Here is a 19,672-nt window from a genome sequence, read left to right as displayed (position 1 = left end):
GAATTTGGAAATGTCAACTTGGTAGACACCCCGATCAGTGACTGTACTTTGCATAAAAGGTGGAATTTCATTACAACACATGCACATCAGGTGGCAGAGTAGCTTTTATGTCATACGCACAGATTGAAACTAAGAACAGCCTCAACAACTTTTTGTTACTGTAGAGATGTCATTACTCCTTTCTATTTTGCAAAATTTCTTGCTGGCTATAGCCTTCGAGATCTGTTTATCTTACTCAGAGCTATCCCTCAGAGGCAACCATTGCTACTTGTGTGCCCGAACATTGGGCAAATGGACCTGGTCGACTGAAGCAGGCAGGGGTGCACACTGCACCGCTAGTGTGGTCATCCCGAAAACTCGCTGTCAGCTGGTGTGCAGACAATGTTGGGGTAGAGTTGGCGGCAATGCTGGCCGGTACAGTGGCTGGTGTTGTACTTGTGGGAAGCTTGCGAGACGGCGCTGCTCCATCAATTATTAGCTCGGCTTTCTTGCACGCAGACAGTGCAACTTTTCTGTAAAACTATTTGCAGATTACAAACACACAGATAAATATAGATAATTTGCAATGATAGGAAATAAACATTTTTGTGACTTTATAGATATAGCATTTGAAACCACCTGAGGCTTGTACATTTATTTATAAATGGACGCAGTTTTCTAGGCCTGATGACACATTTTTCCGCAGAATGTTGCCCTCATCATTCTTACACGAGTTTCAGTGTTGATTTAAATATGTAATTCCTTGTTTAAGGGATAAAATTATGTTTGTTCCTATCATTGTGAGTTACAATCTTCCCATCGGCACTATAATCCCAAGGCACATTCTTGACGGTTGTCGATCCCTTTAGCCTACAGGCGAGCATTTACTCAAAATTTGCTTAGAAGTTGGGTGTCCCGCTACATTCAGGATGTTTAGTAACCCTAACCCATACCATAGCTGGCAGCTGCACTCCAGCCAGGCTTTGGACATTCAAGCCTGGCAGTTTAATACTATTGTCTTGTGCCGTGACATGTGCAGGTGACAACCACATGGTGGACTCAAATGACATTTCCTTCTTCCTGGCAGCTCAGGGTGCCATTAAACAGGGTGAGTCATTTGCTTGACAGGAATTGTCAAACAACAGTCAGCGACTGCTGTGAGTTTGAACCATGTTTTCTTTAACGAAGGGCACATTATTTGGTTAAAATTATTTGAAAGTTTCAAGTAAAGGGCCATGGACATGGGGAAGCAACATATCAGAGCTTTACAATTGCAATAAAAGATATGGGAACAGCAGCAGCAGAGTCATGTTGAGAAGGGCTGGAATCGTTCTTCAGGCTGTGCAGCTCATATGCAGTTGACAAAAGGGCAGAGGCAGTGAATAGTGCAAATAATGAGCAGCTTACAGGTATCCACTTCATAAGAATTACAGTTGAACCCCTCAGTAATGACATCTGTGAGGGAAAGAGAAAAAATTTGCTTTCATAAGAATTTAGTTATGAAATGAGAGAGCCCAGGCAGGGGATGCACTGCAAAAGGAAACTTTACTGTCAAAATTACGTTAGTCAACATTGGCGAGTTTGCTCAAAGCTATAAAACTGCAGTGCCAACCATCACATGGTGCACCCCACGCGTCACCCCATAACTTTCCGGAATACAATCTCTTTTGAGAGGTTTTATGCAACTCGGCAGCGAGCTTGTTGGCATCTACGAGCAACAGTGTTCCTCCAGTGCCTGCTTTCGCCTATATTGGGGGCGAGCTCCACCACTGGAAAAGCTGGCACCGCCGTCAGCGTCACGTTGCATGAGGGATCACATGGACATAGCGGCCGCGTCAGGTGCTTTGGAAGCACCGAAGCGAACTGAAAACAAAAGTTTAAAAGTCCTACCTGCACTGTGGCTCTGATTGGTACAACTCAGGTATGCAGCAAGCACAGACGCGAGGAAGATTTCTGCTACGGCGTCGGGACTGCTATATTTAGTGAGTAGCAGAAAATGCGCACCGAGACGCTCGCCCGTGCCCACCGGCCGGTTAATGTCATGACGCTTTATTTGGACTATGAACTTGATGCTCGATTCTGGCAAGTTAACTGGAATGTAAAGGGAGCGGTAAGAAGCACATTAAAAAAGGTTTGGCATATGGTCATGTTTGTGTTATGAAATAATGTGCTGGATTACAAAAAAGAAGCAGAGGGAAATCGCACGCGGAGAAGACCGATAAACATACAGTGCGACGCAACTTGAGAAATAATATTGAAATGTCCAAGAATTTAGAAGACAAAAAAAGATTGAATCTTTGCAACGGCACATCACAGTCGCAGTAGACGTCGAAGTCCATAACGAAATTATTTTTGAACAGTTCTGATAGCGTCCACGCAACAATGGTTGCTTGTGTACTGTCAAATGCTCACATTCTGCAGCCTAATGCTCATGGTATGGTGCGAAAACGCGTTCGCAGCGAAAGCAAAACATTGTGCGTGGGCATGCATGCAGACGTGCGGTCGGTCGCTGCGAACCCGTGCAATCGTTGCATTGAGGCTTCCTTCCGTTATGCTCTATTCGGTTTTACAGACAGCCCACTATAAGAACATATTTCACATAGTTTGCTCTCAGCGTTTGCCTATCTTTCACGCAAGAAGCTTGTTCGGGAGACTCCATCACGGTGACTGCGCGCAGTGGCATTCACTGCATATATGCGGTAAAGAGATAGCATCTGTTAACAATTCTGTGCTTTCAGTTTGCCCAAGATTATTATTTCGACAGTAAAAGACTTCCCTCGTTTTGAGAGTACTTACAGAAATATCCAGGAGGGCTGCCGCATGGTGTTTTTATTGAGCGCCATAAGTCAAACCTACGAGGAGCCCGCACCGCATTATCCCTCATACTACGCAAGGGCGGTACTTCCGACAGATGGCGACTCGCCCCCAATATGCCAACACGTCCGATGGTGAAAACTCGTGATGAAAGTTATTCTAACCCTGAAAGCAATCGACTGAAAATATGGCCCCATTAGGCAAATCTACTTATGGCAATGTTGAAACCACACACGATGCCTGTTAGGTAGTCCATACTCATGCGGCCATGACATGTTTCAGGTACCAGCAGTCGTTTTCGGTGCTTTCTTGTTTTTGTCAACAAGAATGCTGGAGGCCTCGCTAGCATACTGTGACGGTATTTTACATAATTTAAGTGGTGACAAAATGCATCTTAGCACTTTTTGTACTCTCTTAGTATTACATAGGTAGGTATTGTGGGGTGGAATGCTCCAGTAAGTTTTAATAATGCAGGATTGCAGTTTAGTAACGTTTCATTGTCAAGAGATGCAAAATGTATTCAATCCTGAGTGTCCGCTGGGTATACGAAAATATTTCATTGGGGTGAAAACTTCGGTATCTTAAGCTTCTGTTATCCCCGGGTTTGATTGTATGTGCATTTGTCATTTTCATCGCACCAAGCCTTAGCTGTGATGAGTGTGTGCTGTATCAGGTTGTGCTTTAGTGCGTTCTTTACTTTGGAGGCCTCAAAAAAACTTTACACTCTGTTCTATTCAAGATCACAAAACATCTGCTCTACACAGTGACTACTTTCTAAGGAATGTGTGTCAAAGGTGGTTATGCTCATTGGAGATGTGTTGGCATGACAGCTACTGCATCTTTTGTGTTGCGTTGTGCCAGATGAGCAGCTGCAGTGCTGGTGTGCGTGGCTTGTGTGTGTGCGCAGCATATCAATATGGTACCTGGTACCTGCTGGAGCCAATCATGATGGTGGAGGTGACGGCGCCCGACGAATTCCAGGGCGCGGTACTCAGCTCGCTGAGCAAGCGCCAGGGGGTGGTTGTCTCAACGGATGCCAGCGAAGGATGGTTCACCATCATTGTCGAGGCAAGTCACACTTTTTTTGGATTTACTTCACCAGTACAGGACGGTAGAGACACGGTGAAACCTGGATATAATTTGAAGCCTTTTGGGCCATAAAATGTGTTCAAATTAACCCTTTAAGGATAAGGTATATAAATACCTCAAAAATGTGTGTTATCAGTTTAAATGTGCAAACTACACCGAGAATAAGTATAATCAACAAATATAATAAATATTTTGCTGAAACTTCTTCAGCAATAGGGGGTGGGAGCATTGTCAGGCAGAATACTGGAAGTGGGCTTTACCTCAACCCACCAAGGGGTTCGTCTGGAACTTGTACAGACAGCTCTCATCATATGTATCATATGTAAACGATAGGTGTATATTGCATGTGCTGTACGTTATGTGTGATATAACACTGCCGCCGGAGATCTGGCATCGGTCTATCTCCGCTGTCTCCGTGAACGTGCTCTTAAAAGAAAGTGAATTGCATGCCAAACTTCTTTCTCGTTCTGGGTTCTTGCTCTAAACCGTCAAATGACGCTTGCTGACTGTAATTCAAGCGTTGGCTGAAGACATTTAGTCAAAAACTCTTTATTCAGCACCAAAACTTGGCATGAAAAATCTATTTTCCTTGTGGTAACACTCGTCCATAATGAGTTAAGTGGATTGTTGGAAATTAAAAATATTTATTAAAAGAAGCGCAATATTTTGTAGGCAATAGGCACACTTCAGCGTTATTTACCTCTGGCACTGTTATTTATGAGTGGGCATAACATCTTCAACCTATTTTTTTTTCCTTACGTAACAATTCAAGTAATCTGAGCAGTAGAAAAAAAAATACCAGCAAGCATTACAAATACTTTAGTATAATACTTTACCTCAGACAGTTTACTATAATAGCGTTTATTTCTGTGAATTAGTTTTGGTTTTGGCAGTCAGGAGAGGGGCACATCGGGACATCATGATGCACAGGCTCGCTTGGTTCCTGCGATCGCTGCAGCTATGGCACGCGAGTGCAGCCAAGAGAAACTCAAGAAATACTCTTGCTTTATTTTTTTATGAGCAACGTTACCATAGCCTTATCACAACACGACGCCAAACAGTCTTGTTCTGGATCATAATATCATCATAATATCGATGATGCCAGGTTTTCATTTGGAGTCTAATTTTCATATTAGTCAAACCACAAGGTAACGAACGGGATATAACCAAGTTAATGTAAAATTATGCCGGGCCATGCTTTATTTCAGTGGAGAGTTCTCCTGCTATAATGAAATTGAAAGGCAGGATTCAACATGGTATCAGTTATAGCAAAACATATCTTTGTTTGCACATTCTTCAAAATATACAGTCTGCTAGCAAAAATCTCACAAACTGTCGCCGACCAATTTTTTCCGATCCCTCGTACTTCGAACCGGCACGATTATTCTGACTTCCCTGCAGCACCACCAACTACCCCCAGCATCAGTGTATGATGTTTCGGATGCCACATGGTATTTCGGGCATGAACTGCACATACAATGCCGCAAACATGGCGATCATGAACAGTGTTACCACCATGTTAACTGGCACGAAACAGCAACTTTGTTTGCAGACTCCCAATGAAGCGGTACTCCATTGTAGTGCAGCCAACAGAGTGGCTAGTGACAGGCTTTCGCAAGAAGCTTGCCGCCGATATGTTCATACTCGTTGACCTTATCAGCAATCGAACGGGAGATGAGATGCACAGGCTAGACCTGCAGTCGTAGTTGTGGAGTATAGATCCACATGCAGGAGGGTCCCCTCTGTGTCTGAAAGGTCTGTCAGCAGCTTGCTCATTTTTATGTTCGTACTCAAGTGTGAAATCAGACACTCTTACTAAGCTGGCAGCCATAGTAAGTATGGATCTATGTGCAGTCCCCTTTGTGCTCGAAAAGTCCATCAGCGGCTTGCTCATTTTTATGTTCACACTCGAGTGTAAGATCAGTCACCCGGGCTAAAGTGGTGGCCACAATAGCAGAGTACGGATCCATGTGCAGTCCTCTCTGTGTCTGAATAGTCCGTCAGCGGTGTTAGGGGTGTGCTCATTTTGGCCAGCGGCTTGGTTTGGTTGGATTGCAGTCGGCAAGCCAATGTACCAATCCTGCACAATAACACTGATTGCACGGTTCCATATTCGCAGTGGTGCAAAGCGCATGTATCTAATTTATTGTTGTTTCCATGCCTCATATCAGCACAGCAGGATGTCAACTGATTAACAAAATTAGCAGGAGACTCTTTTAGGCCCATTGGAGGCATCCTGCTTGCATTTATTTGCATAAACCTGATCGTATATACCTGATGCAGTGAAGGCTGTTCTGAGTGGTTCTGCTGCAGGATGCCACTGTTGCAACACATGCCAAATAGTTGCCGAGCAAATTGTGCGAGGAGGTCACTTTGGCACAACCATTTCTGGTCATTAAAGGGACAAATAAAGGCAAATAGCAAGTCGACGTGGACTGTTTAAGTGCCATTCCAGAAACCTTGCAACGCTTGTTTCACGCCAAGGAAAGACTTAGTTTACGAGAAAATTTCATCTGAAGGGTCTGAATGCTGTTTTCGAAATTCAAATGTCCCGGCACACAACAGGGGGAGTGGTGACATTGCATACGCCATCACCACCCGTTGCTGCCATCGGTGGGTTAAACTTTGCCTGGCGCTACCGAGCCAAGACAGAGCGATGGATTCACCGCTTCAACTGCCTTTTTGGTCAAGTGGCGTAGACCGTTCAGGCTTCCCGCGACATCATATGGAAGTTGAATTCTCTGCTACTTGCAGTGTGGGCGAGTTTCGCAAGCCAGCAAAACCATCGCAACACTGCACAGTAACGAAACACTAGTGAAACGTGAAAGCGTGGGCATCGCGGAGTCGAGCGAAAATAAAACCTTTCGACCGCCCGCGTGGTCGTGACGGGTAAATTCAGTGAGTTCTTCTTTCTAAAATATGAAATAGAACTGGACAAGTAGCATTTTATTTCATCTTATAATACAATACAAGGATGTTTTTTGCAATGAATGGTTGAGTACTAGTGACAAAATTTAACTGAGGAATGCTTTCGTCATCGGGCAAGTGCTTGAATGTCCCGGGGGAATCTCTAACCATGTCTTGCATTTACCTCAATTTCTCTATTATTAAGGCTCTCTTCGCGATAATATTGATGCAGTAGAGATTCTCGTGCACTAATATATCACTTTAGCTTGACTTCATATTGGCCTTTCGTGTCTGTTTAAATAAGCATACCTCGCATCATGCAGCCTACGAATTTGTTGTCTCGATTAAGTATGACAGATGATGGTGTAGTGCATTCAACAAACACAGCAGTTCAAGACTATATCCAAATGGTGACCTTTGTTTTTTTACTGCCAGTGTCATGGCGCACGAGATGCAGTTACATTTGAGTTCTATCTAATTTACAAGTTTCTTAGTGTACCTGACATCGAGTTGTGAATGGCATTCACATATCTATGAAATACTGCAAATACACTTTTTTTGCCATACTGACACCACACAGCCTTGGCATTTCACACAGTTTAAAAATTGGAAATAGTGGATACTCCATTCTTTTCTGGAAGTTTCGATAGTTGAACACCCCTTAATACCAACCGATTGCCAACTGATTGTCTGGACTCCAAAAGTTCGGACTTGATGGATATTCCCAACTTCATAAATGCACCATCGGGGTTCCCATAGAGCTAATCCATTTTCACGACCGATTTCTCGCACAACATAAAGCCAGAAGTTCGATTTTCCACCCAAAATTTGCCGTGACAGACCAGTGCTATGAGTCAGGGAGGACGCCATTTTGAATCTTGAGCCACCTGACTAGCTTCGGACTGGAAGTGAAGTGAGTTGGATCGGTATAGTAATTTGATTAGCAAGTATGGGAGGCATCCAAATCCACGTGGCAACAGTGGCGCCTGTTGTAAGAAACGCCGATCTTAAAGGCCCTGCTTTTGCCTTTAGCCTGCGGCGGGAACGATTTTTGGCACCTCCTTGGCACCCTTTTCATTCACGGTTTATGCCACTGGCATATCAGAATACACAGCCGCCTGGTCGGCGTTGCCGACTTGCCCAAAGTTGTAGCCTGCCGCTTCTCTCTTTCACAGCACGTAGCGCTGAAAAGCTGTCAGCTTTTCTTCGAAATCGCTTGGCAGCTTCTGGGTGATTGAAGTGCGACGTCAGAGGCTGAAGCTGAAGCGCCTCATGAATTTCTGAAGCCAGCCCCGGCTGGCTTTGAAATCCTTTGGCGTTAGGCCTCGCTTCCTCAAAAGTTTCCTAGCTTTCGCTTGGAGCACTTCTGTTGTCACTGGAAGGGCAGCTGCTCTCTGCGTCCGAACAAAGTCGGCCTCCACTTCGTGGTGACAGCCTTTCTTTGGTCCGCTAAATGCCATCCTCGTTGCGGAGCCCACATAAAGCTGAAGGTTTGACGATGCCTCTGCAGCTATCACAACTTTTAGCTTGAAATCGGCACTGTAGTGGCATCTCCTGCTTGGTGCCATCGCGATAACACCACGCTGCACACCGATACGGCCGACACTACACAGGTCGAAATGGCGACCTTGCTTGTGTACGGTTGGCTACTGGCACAGCTAGTAGCGGCTGCGATATTGACTTTTCTAGATGGCGCTAGCTATGCACCATATTTAGCAGTTTCAATGAAAAACTGGCGCCTTTTTTTTTTTAAATCCTCGAATCTAAGCCGACCCTAGAGTTTGGAATATGATTATTTGAAAAAAAAAACTATTGGCCTAGATTCGAATAAATACGGTATTTTTCTATTCCCTCCAGGTCAGGAAAATCAGTTGGCTACTGTAGTTACACATATTTATGCCACTATACACATCACTATGCACCACGCTCCATCTTGGAAAACATGGTGGTACCTCTCAGAGCATTTTGGTATTACGGAGGGGACTGGGACATGTTTCGAACAGCACCAAACTGTGCTACAAACTTCAGTAAAGATCATGCAGAGAGACAAAAGCATCACATGAAAAGCAATTCAAACCGCTGTAGGGCAAAAGGCACAATGTAATGAACTTTTAACTGGTTTTTGACAATTGGTAGCGTTTGCAGCTTTCAATTTCTCTGGCTTCCTAAATTAAAATTAAAGTATGAGAAGTAACTTGAAAATTTTAAGGGCTGCTTCTCAGTGTCCTGGGCTTTGCTTTGTCATCAAGCAAATAATGCTGTCCCACAGCGCCATGCTATGCTGGATTGCTGGGGCATTTGCATTGTACTCGGGCACAAACAGGCATCAACACCAACCGTTCAGTCATCACATTGTTGTTCTTGACGCCACAGATGTGCAGAGCAGTGGCAAGCATTGCCAGTGCAGCATGATGAGTGTCTCAGAGGCCTTAATTTAGGCCAGCTAAATAATTTTACAGGACAGTTTGGGCTTTTTAAGTTATTCAGTAAAATTTGATTTGCATTAGAAATGATGGGACTGTAGAAAATATATTGTTGAGGGCTCTCTGTCATGCAAGAGAGACACTGCTTCATTCTTCGAATGAGATCGCATTTCTATCTCCTTCAAGCCCCTTCATCTTCCCATACTTTCATTCTCACCATAAGACGTGTCCTTCTCTGCTTCTGACTCATGATGCTACGAATTATCCAGATTCTGAACAAACCAATATTGTGGTTTCACTGGTTGGTGCTAGCCAAGTCTCCGTGATGATATAAAGTCTAATATAGGAGTGACACAGGCAGTTTCAAAACACTCTTGAACTTTAGGAGCATGGAGAAGTAGAATTTCCTTAAGCTTCTTTCGTTTGATGGGTACCTTGTGACAATAACAGATAAAACTCAGTTCAAGAGTTTGCATGAAATGGCACTCTGAGGGGATTAGGAATCAAGAGATCCCACCTTTTGGTGTCAAAACCACCACTTTTAAGTTTTTTTGACATTGGTTCATTTGAAATACTGAATAAGTATGTCCAAACAAGGCAGGTGTTGCAGGAAGATGGAGTCTTGAAGTGATAAACAGTGGTCGAACAAGGAGTCTTGCTGTAGTCAACATTTTCACGAGACTTGCCTTTTTCAATGTGAAAAAGTCCCCTTCCCGAAGCGCTGACCCCAGCTTGAGGCGTCCCTTATTCCACCACTGTCTGTCACTCAATAGTATACAAATGGTACCATAACTTCAAATGCATATTTTACCAGATAATCCATAGCCAACGTGCCCTTATTCAGTTGAAGACATGGTGCCATGCCATTCAACAGTGAAGCAATGTTGTGTTCAAAGCAGTTACTGTACGTTTAACTAGGCCAAGTAGTTCTGGAGACCCAGGTCAAAAAAGGGAAATCCTCAGAGGAATAAAAATGAGTTGGAGTGCATTTGGGAAGCACTTTCAAGTAAATACTGCAATCATTGAAAAGGAAAGAATAAAATGATTGTATTCTGCCAAGGTCAATCTAAGGTACCATAACTTGGAGAATATAAACAAACATTCAAGAAAGATAAGGATTGCGCAGCAAAGTTATTGAAGGAAAATGATATGCATAATGCTGTAGCATTAACTGTGTTTGTGGAAATGCTATCCACAATGATCAGATTCAGGTTTATAGCACTTAATAACCTGAAACATAATAATTTTTTTTTAGGTTTAGCTGCCTCCTTTCTTACAAAGCCTTTGTTCTGTTAACTTTTGATATATTGGACTGTTCACTTTGGCTTTAATTAATCTTTGCATTTGGTGACCTCGTGTAGTAGCAGTCTTCAACAAACAACAGCACAAAATCTTTCTTGTGTGTGAGCTTGTGCCTGGACATGAAGTGTTAAACATTATTACACAATTTGCTAGAGGAGTTCGCTGAATCCTTTTAATTGCTGAACACATCTCTTCACCAAGGTGTTCACAAGGTGTTCGAGTGAGGTCTCTGTGAGTGACACGCACTGTCGCATAATGCACAATATGCTACAAAAATACTGCCAAGAGTGGTTTGGTGGGACACTCAGAAATGTTGCACGATATAGTGCACTCAACTTGAGTGCATAGAGCTCTCACCAGCAATGTATTGGAAGTCTTTTGGACCACATACAGTGGAACCCCGATTATATGACATTCTTGGGGCCACGAAAAAGCGTTGTAAAATGCGAGCACCGTAAAAGCCGAACATAAATTATGCCTATAAAAGTACTACTTATTTTGCGCGACGGATTTATGAGAAACTTCAATATAAACTACTAACATACTCTGCAGGGTTTGGAAACCCAAATTGCCAAAAAAGTAAATGCGATAAGAATTAATGCCGCAGTACAGGTACCAATCCTGCTTTATTCAAATGAACCTTTACGGCACTCCACTGCCCACTGCCGCGATTCCCGCCAGCCAGCGCGAACTTTAAAAAAAGTAGATAAGTTTCTCTTGGACCTTGTTTGATCCGTGAACCAAGAGCTTTTGCTCGAGTTGGACCATGTCCAAACAGAGGTCCTCTGTGGCGTCGCGTGAACAGATGGAGTTCCGCATGCTGTCTATGTGCCGTAGCACCTTGGTGCACGTGGTAGGCACAGGCACGGCATCTGTGGCGGCGGCGTTATCCTCGTCCGATGTCACAACGATGCCGGCACTTGACAAAGCCTCCTCGATGGCGTCATCCAGCGTCACCTCGCCACAGATAGCAACATTGTTGTCAGCCTCCACAAACTCTGCAAAGGTCGTGGTGAGGCTTAAACCCTCGAAATCGTCGGCGGCGAAGCCTGCATTGGGCCTCGAACGACATCAAGGCTGTTGCGTCCCTAGCAGAGGAGGCAGTCTCTAGCTTAAAGCCACAGTGCTTGAACGAGTTAGCGATTGTGCTTCACGACACTGCGTTCCACGAACTGGCAATAAAATGCATGGCGTCAAGCACAGTGACCTTTTTTTCCGACTCGCTGTGCTCCACAGCTGCCAGCCAACGCTGCACTAACCGCTTCCGGTACCCTTGCTTGACGCACTTAATGATGCCGGCATCCAGCGGCTGCATCCATTTTGTTATACAGCTGCTGCAAAAAATTGCTAGAGAGCAAAGATGTCATCCACGCCTTTTTGTTGAAGTTGTAGCTGCACAGCAGCGTGTTCAAGTTCTTAGCCCTCTGAAAGTCAATGACGTAAATATACGGCACCGCAAACAAGTCCGAAAATGGTTGAAGCCATATATTTACGGCGCCGTCTGTGCGTTTAAAAAGCGCACCAATTTCCTGACTTTTCTTTCCTATCATGTGCTGCCACTATGTGGGAATACAGGGAATTTTTTTTCATGCGCCTCCCTCTCTTGGTTTTCGTTGCATCATTCGTTTTAGTGCTAGTTCGCTCCCGCGCGTCTCTATGCTAGCGCTTGCGCCTTGGCATGCACGCGGGCGGGCGGCGGTTTGGATTTTGTTCCACCGGTGGTTTCGACTTCTTGCACTTGCAAAACTGATGGCTATCTGGTTACTAATCGCTCAAAAGGCGACCGCTTCTTTCTCTTTCGTTTAGTGCTCACAGGGGTGTGCATAGGAAGGATGCCGCCGTGGATGCGCTTCCGTTTCTTTTCTTTTTTGAGACTCAAACTAATCGCCTCTGGTTGGTGATATGATGAATATTAGCGGAAGTTTGTCACATGTTTTGCATTTTTGACAGGCACACAACCACACAGTTTTCTTGAGTGCGTGCACCTACGCAGTTCGCTTACGCTATGGATGTACATATTAGTGTAAGAGCAGGAACATTTGAGTCTTGCGAAATATTCTCGTGTGCACATTTTCAAAGCCTTGAGCTATGTGTATAACAATGCATCAAATTTTTAATTCTTATACCTTTAGTTCCTTTTTACTGTTGTTATTCATGAATGAAGAGTACATATAAAGCAACACAAAATATTTTTTTCTCACTTTACGGTCGTCCTACAAAAATTGCGGTAAAGTTTTTTCGAAATAAGTCCCTGGGAAGAATTGGAATCTGCAATAAAGAAAATCGACCCTTGGCGGTCGCATATGACGAAAAAATTCTACCCTCAAAGGGTTAAAGCACCGTGGCTTTGCAAACTTTCCAGCAACGAGCACGGGCAGCGTCTCGGAACCGTCCTCGTTAGCACAGAATAGTGCCGTCACATGCTCTTTACTACGCTTGCCACCATGACAGCTGTTACCCTTAAACGCAAGGGTTTGCTCGGGCTGCGTATGGTAAAAAATACCTCTCTCGTTGGCGTTGAAAACGTCGCAGAGCTTGTATGCAGCATTCATCTATGGCAGCAACTCCAACCACTCGTTCACCGTCGAAACGTCCATGGAAGTTTTTTCTCCACAGGAGCGGCTGTACACAATCTTGTTTCGTTCTTTTTTTTTTTAAAGCGATCCAGCCACCCGTTTGATGCCTGAAAGTCGTCGATGCCCTGATGCAATTCCACAAGGTCCGCCTTTGCTTTTAGAATGACACCGTCAACGTTGATCGCAGAGCTCCGTGCTTGATGCAGCCACTTGATAAGCACTTTTTCTAACTCCTCATGCTGTCCTTCTTTTACCGCTTTCTGCTTGAGCCCGAACTTGTTGGCATTCTGCAATATCACTGCTTTCGATGGGGGCGAAATGCGAAAACACCCGTGTGCTTAGATTTAGGCTCACGGTAAAGAACCCCAGGTAGTCGAAATTTCCGGAGTCCTCCACTATGACGTGCCTCATAATCAGAAAGTGGTTTTGGCACGTAAAACCCCATAATCTAATCTAATCAATATCACTGCTTTGTTTGGCAGGATCGTCTTAAGCGAAGATTCAGGTATCTTAAGATCCCGGGCAATGCTGGCTTTCTTGGCTGCATGCCGTTTTTCTGCTTCCTCGATAATATTCAGCTTATCGCCGAGTGACAGAACTGTCCAGTTTCGGGACTTCGTGCACTTCGTGCTCCACACAACTCAAAACCTCCGCTGAACGCTGGTTGCTAGGATTACAATGAAGAACACGTGCGATAAACCTAGGACTCTCCGCGCTACTTTGTCGGCGATCTGCTGCTGGGAAACTGGAAGGAGAGAAACGCTTCCCCAACACGACGAGAGGCAACGCCACCGAGAAGAGAGGGATAAAGTGATTGTGGAGAAGAAAAGGCGCTATTTCAGCACAGCGAACATCACAGGCGGCTACTGGTGGGGGAAAGAGAAACGAACGATGAGACGAGGCAGGGAAAAAAGCTGCACCAGAGCGAACCGGTCGAGCGGTGTCAAGCGCTCCGCATGCGAAGAGACAGAGTGAGGAAAGAGACCCGCGGCACTTTTCTTTCGTCCGCCGTTCTGTCCCGCGCTTCGTGAGGGTCGTCGTATAATGCGGGTCAGGCGTAAAATTGCGTCGGATAACCGGGGTTTTAATGCATTGCTTCTATGGGGACTTCGCCGGGACTGCGCTAATCCGTCGTAAAACCCGGGTCGTCACAAAACTGGGGGACGCATAACCGGGGTTCCACTGTATATATCATGAGCTAAGAACGATGTGTTTCTGGCATTACTTGTAAGAAGTGAAAATACATACAGAGGACTGCTGCAGATGAACGGAGAGAAAAAAGATGCATGGCATTTAAAAATTTTGTTACAGCTTCAAAAATAGTGAGTACAGAAGACGAGAATGCACACAGTGCTGTGTGTGTCCTTTGTTTCATCCTGTTTGATTTGATGCCATTCAAATTTCAACATGATCAAACAAGCCCAAATTATAATGTCAGGCAGTTTTTCTAGTGAACTTTAGGGGCCACTTGGAGGTTGGGTTGTTTGTTTTTCCTGCTATTGAATATTTTTGTTTTACCTGCCTGTATTTTGATTTTCTGTGGGTTTGTGATGGTACGATGACGACACGCTTCTTAACATAGCTGCTGTTCAGCCTAGTAAGGGCTACCACTACCGACATGCTTTGTGACTAGGATGGCAAAGTGAAACTCATCTTGAAACTGGACCGTCGTTAAGGAAGACATTCTTTCTTTTTGAAGCATGCTGTAGGACATACCTTTAGAAGTTCCCACAAGCTTGTTGCCTTTGCAGGTGCCGCTAAACAACATGTTTGGCTACTCGACAGAGCTACGTTCCATGACACAGGGCAAGGGCGAGTTCACCATGGAGTACTCGCGCTACTCCCCAGCAAGGCCCGAGGTACAACAGCAGCTGGTTGAAGAGTATCGAGCCGATCAGGAAGCTGCTACAGCTGCTGCTGCCGGGGGTGGAAAAAAGAGGCGCTGAATGTGTTTCCTTTATTAGGTTATGTAGAAACCAAACTTTTCATGACACAATGCCCGGTGCTCATCTTGCAAGGACAGTGCTGTACTGTGTGCTCAACAGAAACGTGGCCTGGCCGATTCTGATGGATCGTCATCATACTGTCCCTACCCATAGATTGCAAGTCAATCTGTGTGTGACTGTCTAGCATTGATGCCCTGGCAATCGAAAACTGCAGAGGTTGTCAGTTCTCAACCTTCAGAACCTTAAAACCTGTGTTAACTGCATGAGCACAGCCTGCATTCAACTCTGACTGCTCGCACAGAGGCCAGAGACATTATGACGAAAGTGATTTCAGACCTCAAAGCCGTTAAGAATGTGCACTTCTGCATTGTTGTTTACAGTTTTGCACCTTGGCGTGCTGCTTATGTGCTTTCAGTGTCAAGTTCATGTCTGAAGGGGGAATTGTCCATCATATTTTAGGCAGTGCGCACAGCACAGAACTGTTAGCAACAATTGACAATTTTGAGGGAATGAGTTGCTTTTGGATCCAGTGGACTCCGTAGAATGCATGCTTACAATACGAGAAGACTTCTTGGGGAGTCTCTATTGTACTGGACAGATACCACATGTTGCTGACTTTTGACTTGTGCTTTAGCATTGTTAGCGTTCTAGGAAAAGATTGCATGCTGACATTCTCAGGTTAGCCAGTCCATCTTTTGAAGCCACCAGGCATTGTATTGTATTGTACTTTGGGTTTTGTATGTACAGATCATGTTGATTTCTGCAGCATCAATTTTAGTAACTTGTGGTCTAGTTGAGATTGCTTCAACTGAATTGAGGAATCAATGTTACTGTTTATGTTCCTCCCTATGCCCATTTCCTGTCAACCATATACACCATCCACTAACTTTTTGGCTCGATTATTTGCTGTTCATTTTTCACAAATGACTGAATGAAGTAGTATGCATGATTGCTTCCTTCTGGATGTCAGTGCTGTTAAATAAAAAAGAAAATGAGTTGTATTACTTTAGGCATTTCCGTTTGGAATCAAACTTACATATGTCCATGTATTAAAGAAATGTTAATGAACTCGCCACATTATCATCGCTAGGCCATTGCAAGATTATCATACAGCAAGTCAGTCAATAAACCTCACACCTCAAGCACTTTGATTGAGTGGGTGTTAATGGATATTGAGCTCAGGGCTCTAAATACAGACTGAGCATGCACACAGTCGGGCAAGGCTGCTGTACGCCTTCTTAAGCAAATCCAAATTGGTTTATCCAACAAAACATGCAGTGTCCTGAGGTCAGGCATGAATAGCCATAATTTGAAATGCTCTTCACTTGTAAAACAAAGGGCTGGTGACCATCTTGACATTTCATTTCAGCCAGAGATAGCAGTGCATTTTAAATCTTTTTGCCTGCCAATTGGAAAGTGAATAGGCAAGATCTTCATAAATTTGGAGGCCACTTCAATATCTAGAAAATCTTCTCCTTTTGCAGGCCTTCTTTCAGGTTTTAAACTTTTATGTGTAGTCGCCGACCGATAAATCGGACACCAATAATCCAGACAGCTTCACGGCACCGCCAATATTTCGGACAGTCGCCAGCTCTACATTCAATTATTCAGACATCAGTGGCTGTAGTGTACGCTGACTCTGCGTAGTCGCCGACTGATAAATCGGACGCCAATGGCCCGGCCCCATAGACGTAATGTGTAATGACGGCGAATATTTCGGACAGTCCCCAGCTCTACATTCAATTATTCAGACTACATCATGTTAAATACGGGACCGTTTCCTGAGCCTACTTCGAGTTCACCAGACCACATCGAATCGCACCACAGCTAAGTAAGGAGCGCAGAAGCACGGATACCACATTCCTGAGGCGCGGCACATGCAAACAAGTTGGCGGCCCCCACTTTGTGTGCCGCAGGTGGAGCTATTCACTGCTTGACTCTTCCCGAAAGTGAAGCGAGAGCCTGGCACTGTTGTGTGTTGTGGGTAAAGTGGGTCCCGAAGCAAGATGGCTGTAATGCGCCGTGAAAACCTGGCAGCGTCACCCCCATCCGCCTATTGTGAGGGCGCATTGCAAGTCAGCAAGGCAAGATCGCAGGGAGAAGTAAGCCCTCGGACAAACACACAAGCAGCGACCCTCTCCGCCGGGTGTGACACCATCGCATGGGCGCCTACCATTGGCCGAAAATGACGACTCTTGAGCGGGCTCTCCCATTGGCCGAACGTGACGTGTCTTCGAGACACCGAAGGGCTTAAAAGACACAGACCAGGAGCAGCAGGAGAGCATTCCTAGAGCATTCCTTGATTCTTCTCTTTCGAGCTTCTTGCCGCGGGCCGCAGTGTCCGAGTTGCTGCCGGCACGTAATGACTTTAAGACTGTTAATTGACTCTCACTGTAAATAATGTAAATGAACCTTCCAAGTGTTTTCATCTCAAAGTCCTCCTCAACTCTTACAATCAGTGGCTGCAGTGTACGCTGACTCTGCCGCCATTATCTCCTCTGGCAACCTCGACGAGACATCAAGTATGGCCTCAGAGATTATATGCTAAATGGTAATCCCTAAGGCCTTCTTGCCTTGGTCGCAGCGCTGCACCTCAGAGATTTAACTGCAAACGCTGATCTTGGAGGCTTTGTCTGAATTATAGGTCGCATCAACATCGCAATCATCACGTCCTGTTTCAGCATGAAGGAAAAGTATAGCAAGCAGCACTACGTCACGCCACCAGCCTTAGCAAGCGAATGCTTCGTGAAGCCACAGGACAGACGGACGAATTTCACTCTTGCCTTGATTTTAGCTAACAATCAGATAACCTCCATTTGGTTATTTCTACCCGCTTAAGGTCTCTCTTTCCTCCACTGTCCCTAAACCCCAATGCTTTGAAAAAGTCCGCCCCATTGCTTTAAACTGTAGGGTGAAGCCCTTTACAGAAAAGTATCAGGTGTTTAGCCATTTCTTGTTCCTCTCCACACGCACCGTATAACATGTCGATTCCTTGGTACTTGAGTCGTTGCCCATGCTCGTTGCCCTGATTATCATTAAAAATCATGACTGACAATTTTTCGTTACTAAACTTTAAACCTATTTTCATCTTTACCACAATTGCCCATCAGTCGCTGCAAATCTTCCTTATTGTTTGCCATAAGTACAATTTCGTCCTTGTACATCAGTCCTGGTAATCACTGCTCAATCCATTCTGCCTGCTTGAAGAAAGAGAGGTTGAAGCCAAGTCTACTCCTTTCTTATTTGGTCTCTAATCCTTGTATATACAACATGAACAACAAAGGTGACAGAGGGCACCCCTGTCTGAGCGCCTGCTGTATCTCTATATGATCAGACATCTTTTTTTCCCATTTTATAAGCACCTTGTTACTTTTATAGATATATTTTTTTAAAAGAGTTACTCCACCTTTCACCTCTAGTGTGCCCAATATGTCCCACAAATTTTCTTGGATTACACTGTTATAGGCACCCTTAATATTTAGAAATGGGATATAGAACATAGGCCCTATAGGGGCCTATGTTCTATAGCCTATGTTTTCTGCTATTTCGATACACTGCGTCAATGAGAACAGATTGTCCTCTAACCTCCTTTGTTTCCGAAGCCCATTTTGTAGTTCCCACGGCACCTCCTCGCCCTCCACCCATGCCTGCAGTCTGTCCTCTACAGTCTGCATCGCCACCCTGTAAACGACTGACATCACTGTTATGGGACTCTAGTTGTTTATGTCGGCTTTGTCCCTCTTTCCCTTATATATTATGTTCACCCTGTTTAGTCTCCATCCGTCAGGGGGCTTTACCGTCCATTATCGTTTTGCTCACTACCTCTCTTATTGCTTGCGTAGATTTTGGGCTCAATGTCTTTATTAACATCATAATTGAGATGTTATCAGGTTCTGTCAATGTGCTACTAGGAACCCTCTGCTCTGCCCTTATCCACTCACTTTGTTCAAGGGGTTCCACTGCACTAACCGGTCTTATCCTCGTACATGCAACGTTTTGTTGTTCTTTGAATTTTTCCGTCAATTGTCCTTACATGTTCCATTGCCTTATCTCCTTCTAGCCAAACACCTTGAGCTGTAACTATAAACTTCTGCTCTAGATTAGTCTTATTACTCAAGGAGTTGAGATGTTTCCAAAAATTTCTGAGCTGCTTTTCTATCCTTTTTGTTTACTCCTGACAACCATTGGGTCCCCTCTTCTAATCTTCTCATTGATCAAATGGGACGCTTCCCTTCCAGAAGTTATCCCATTTTCTGCCTACATCAGCTTCTTGATCACCCCTCTGCTTAGAATATCTGTGTTCCCTGGGTGCTTCCTGACATTTTTCTATGGCCTTCTTAACTTCCTCATCCCACCAGCTCTTGAGCTTCAGCCTTTGTTTCCCTTTGGGCCTGACTCGTACCTTAGCAAGCTCTAGCTCAAGTAGCCCTGTTAAATTTGCGTATGTTCATTCTGTTTTAGTATCCTCAGAAATTACTTCCTCAATTTGTTGGGTTACTATTCCCAGCTGCTTTTCCCAGTAAAAAATCCCATCTAGTTCAGAGAAGAAGAAGAAACCACAGAGTTCAGATGCACGTCGCGTAAGCTCCACATTTTTCTTCTGATTCTCGGCGGAAAATCATATTTGGTAGAGATA

At 44.6% G+C, this 19,672-nt stretch overlaps 1 protein-coding gene across 1 annotated transcript in view; it reads left to right on the top strand.

Moving 5' to 3' along the window:
* The window catches only part of mEFG1 (mitochondrial translation elongation factor G 1), a 179,083-nt gene extending 163,034 nt beyond the window's left edge, over window positions 1-16,049 (top strand). Inside the window, exons 17-19 of the mRNA XM_075682792.1 lie at window positions 1,019-1,087; window positions 3,701-3,861; window positions 14,842-16,049. Of these exons, the coding sequence (XP_075538907.1) occupies window positions 1,019-1,087; window positions 3,701-3,861; window positions 14,842-15,036 (425 nt within the window). The 3' untranslated portion in view covers window positions 15,037-16,049. The remainder of the gene's footprint in view (window positions 1-1,018; window positions 1,088-3,700; window positions 3,862-14,841) is intronic.
* Window positions 16,050-19,672: the final 3,623 nt, after the last annotated feature.

The sequence above is a fragment of the Dermacentor variabilis genome, chromosome 2 (assembly GCF_050947875.1).
Source record: "Dermacentor variabilis isolate Ectoservices chromosome 2, ASM5094787v1, whole genome shotgun sequence".
NCBI lineage: Eukaryota > Metazoa > Arthropoda > Arachnida > Ixodida > Ixodidae > Dermacentor > Dermacentor variabilis.
This window is presented reverse-complemented; position numbering and strand designations above follow the sequence as displayed.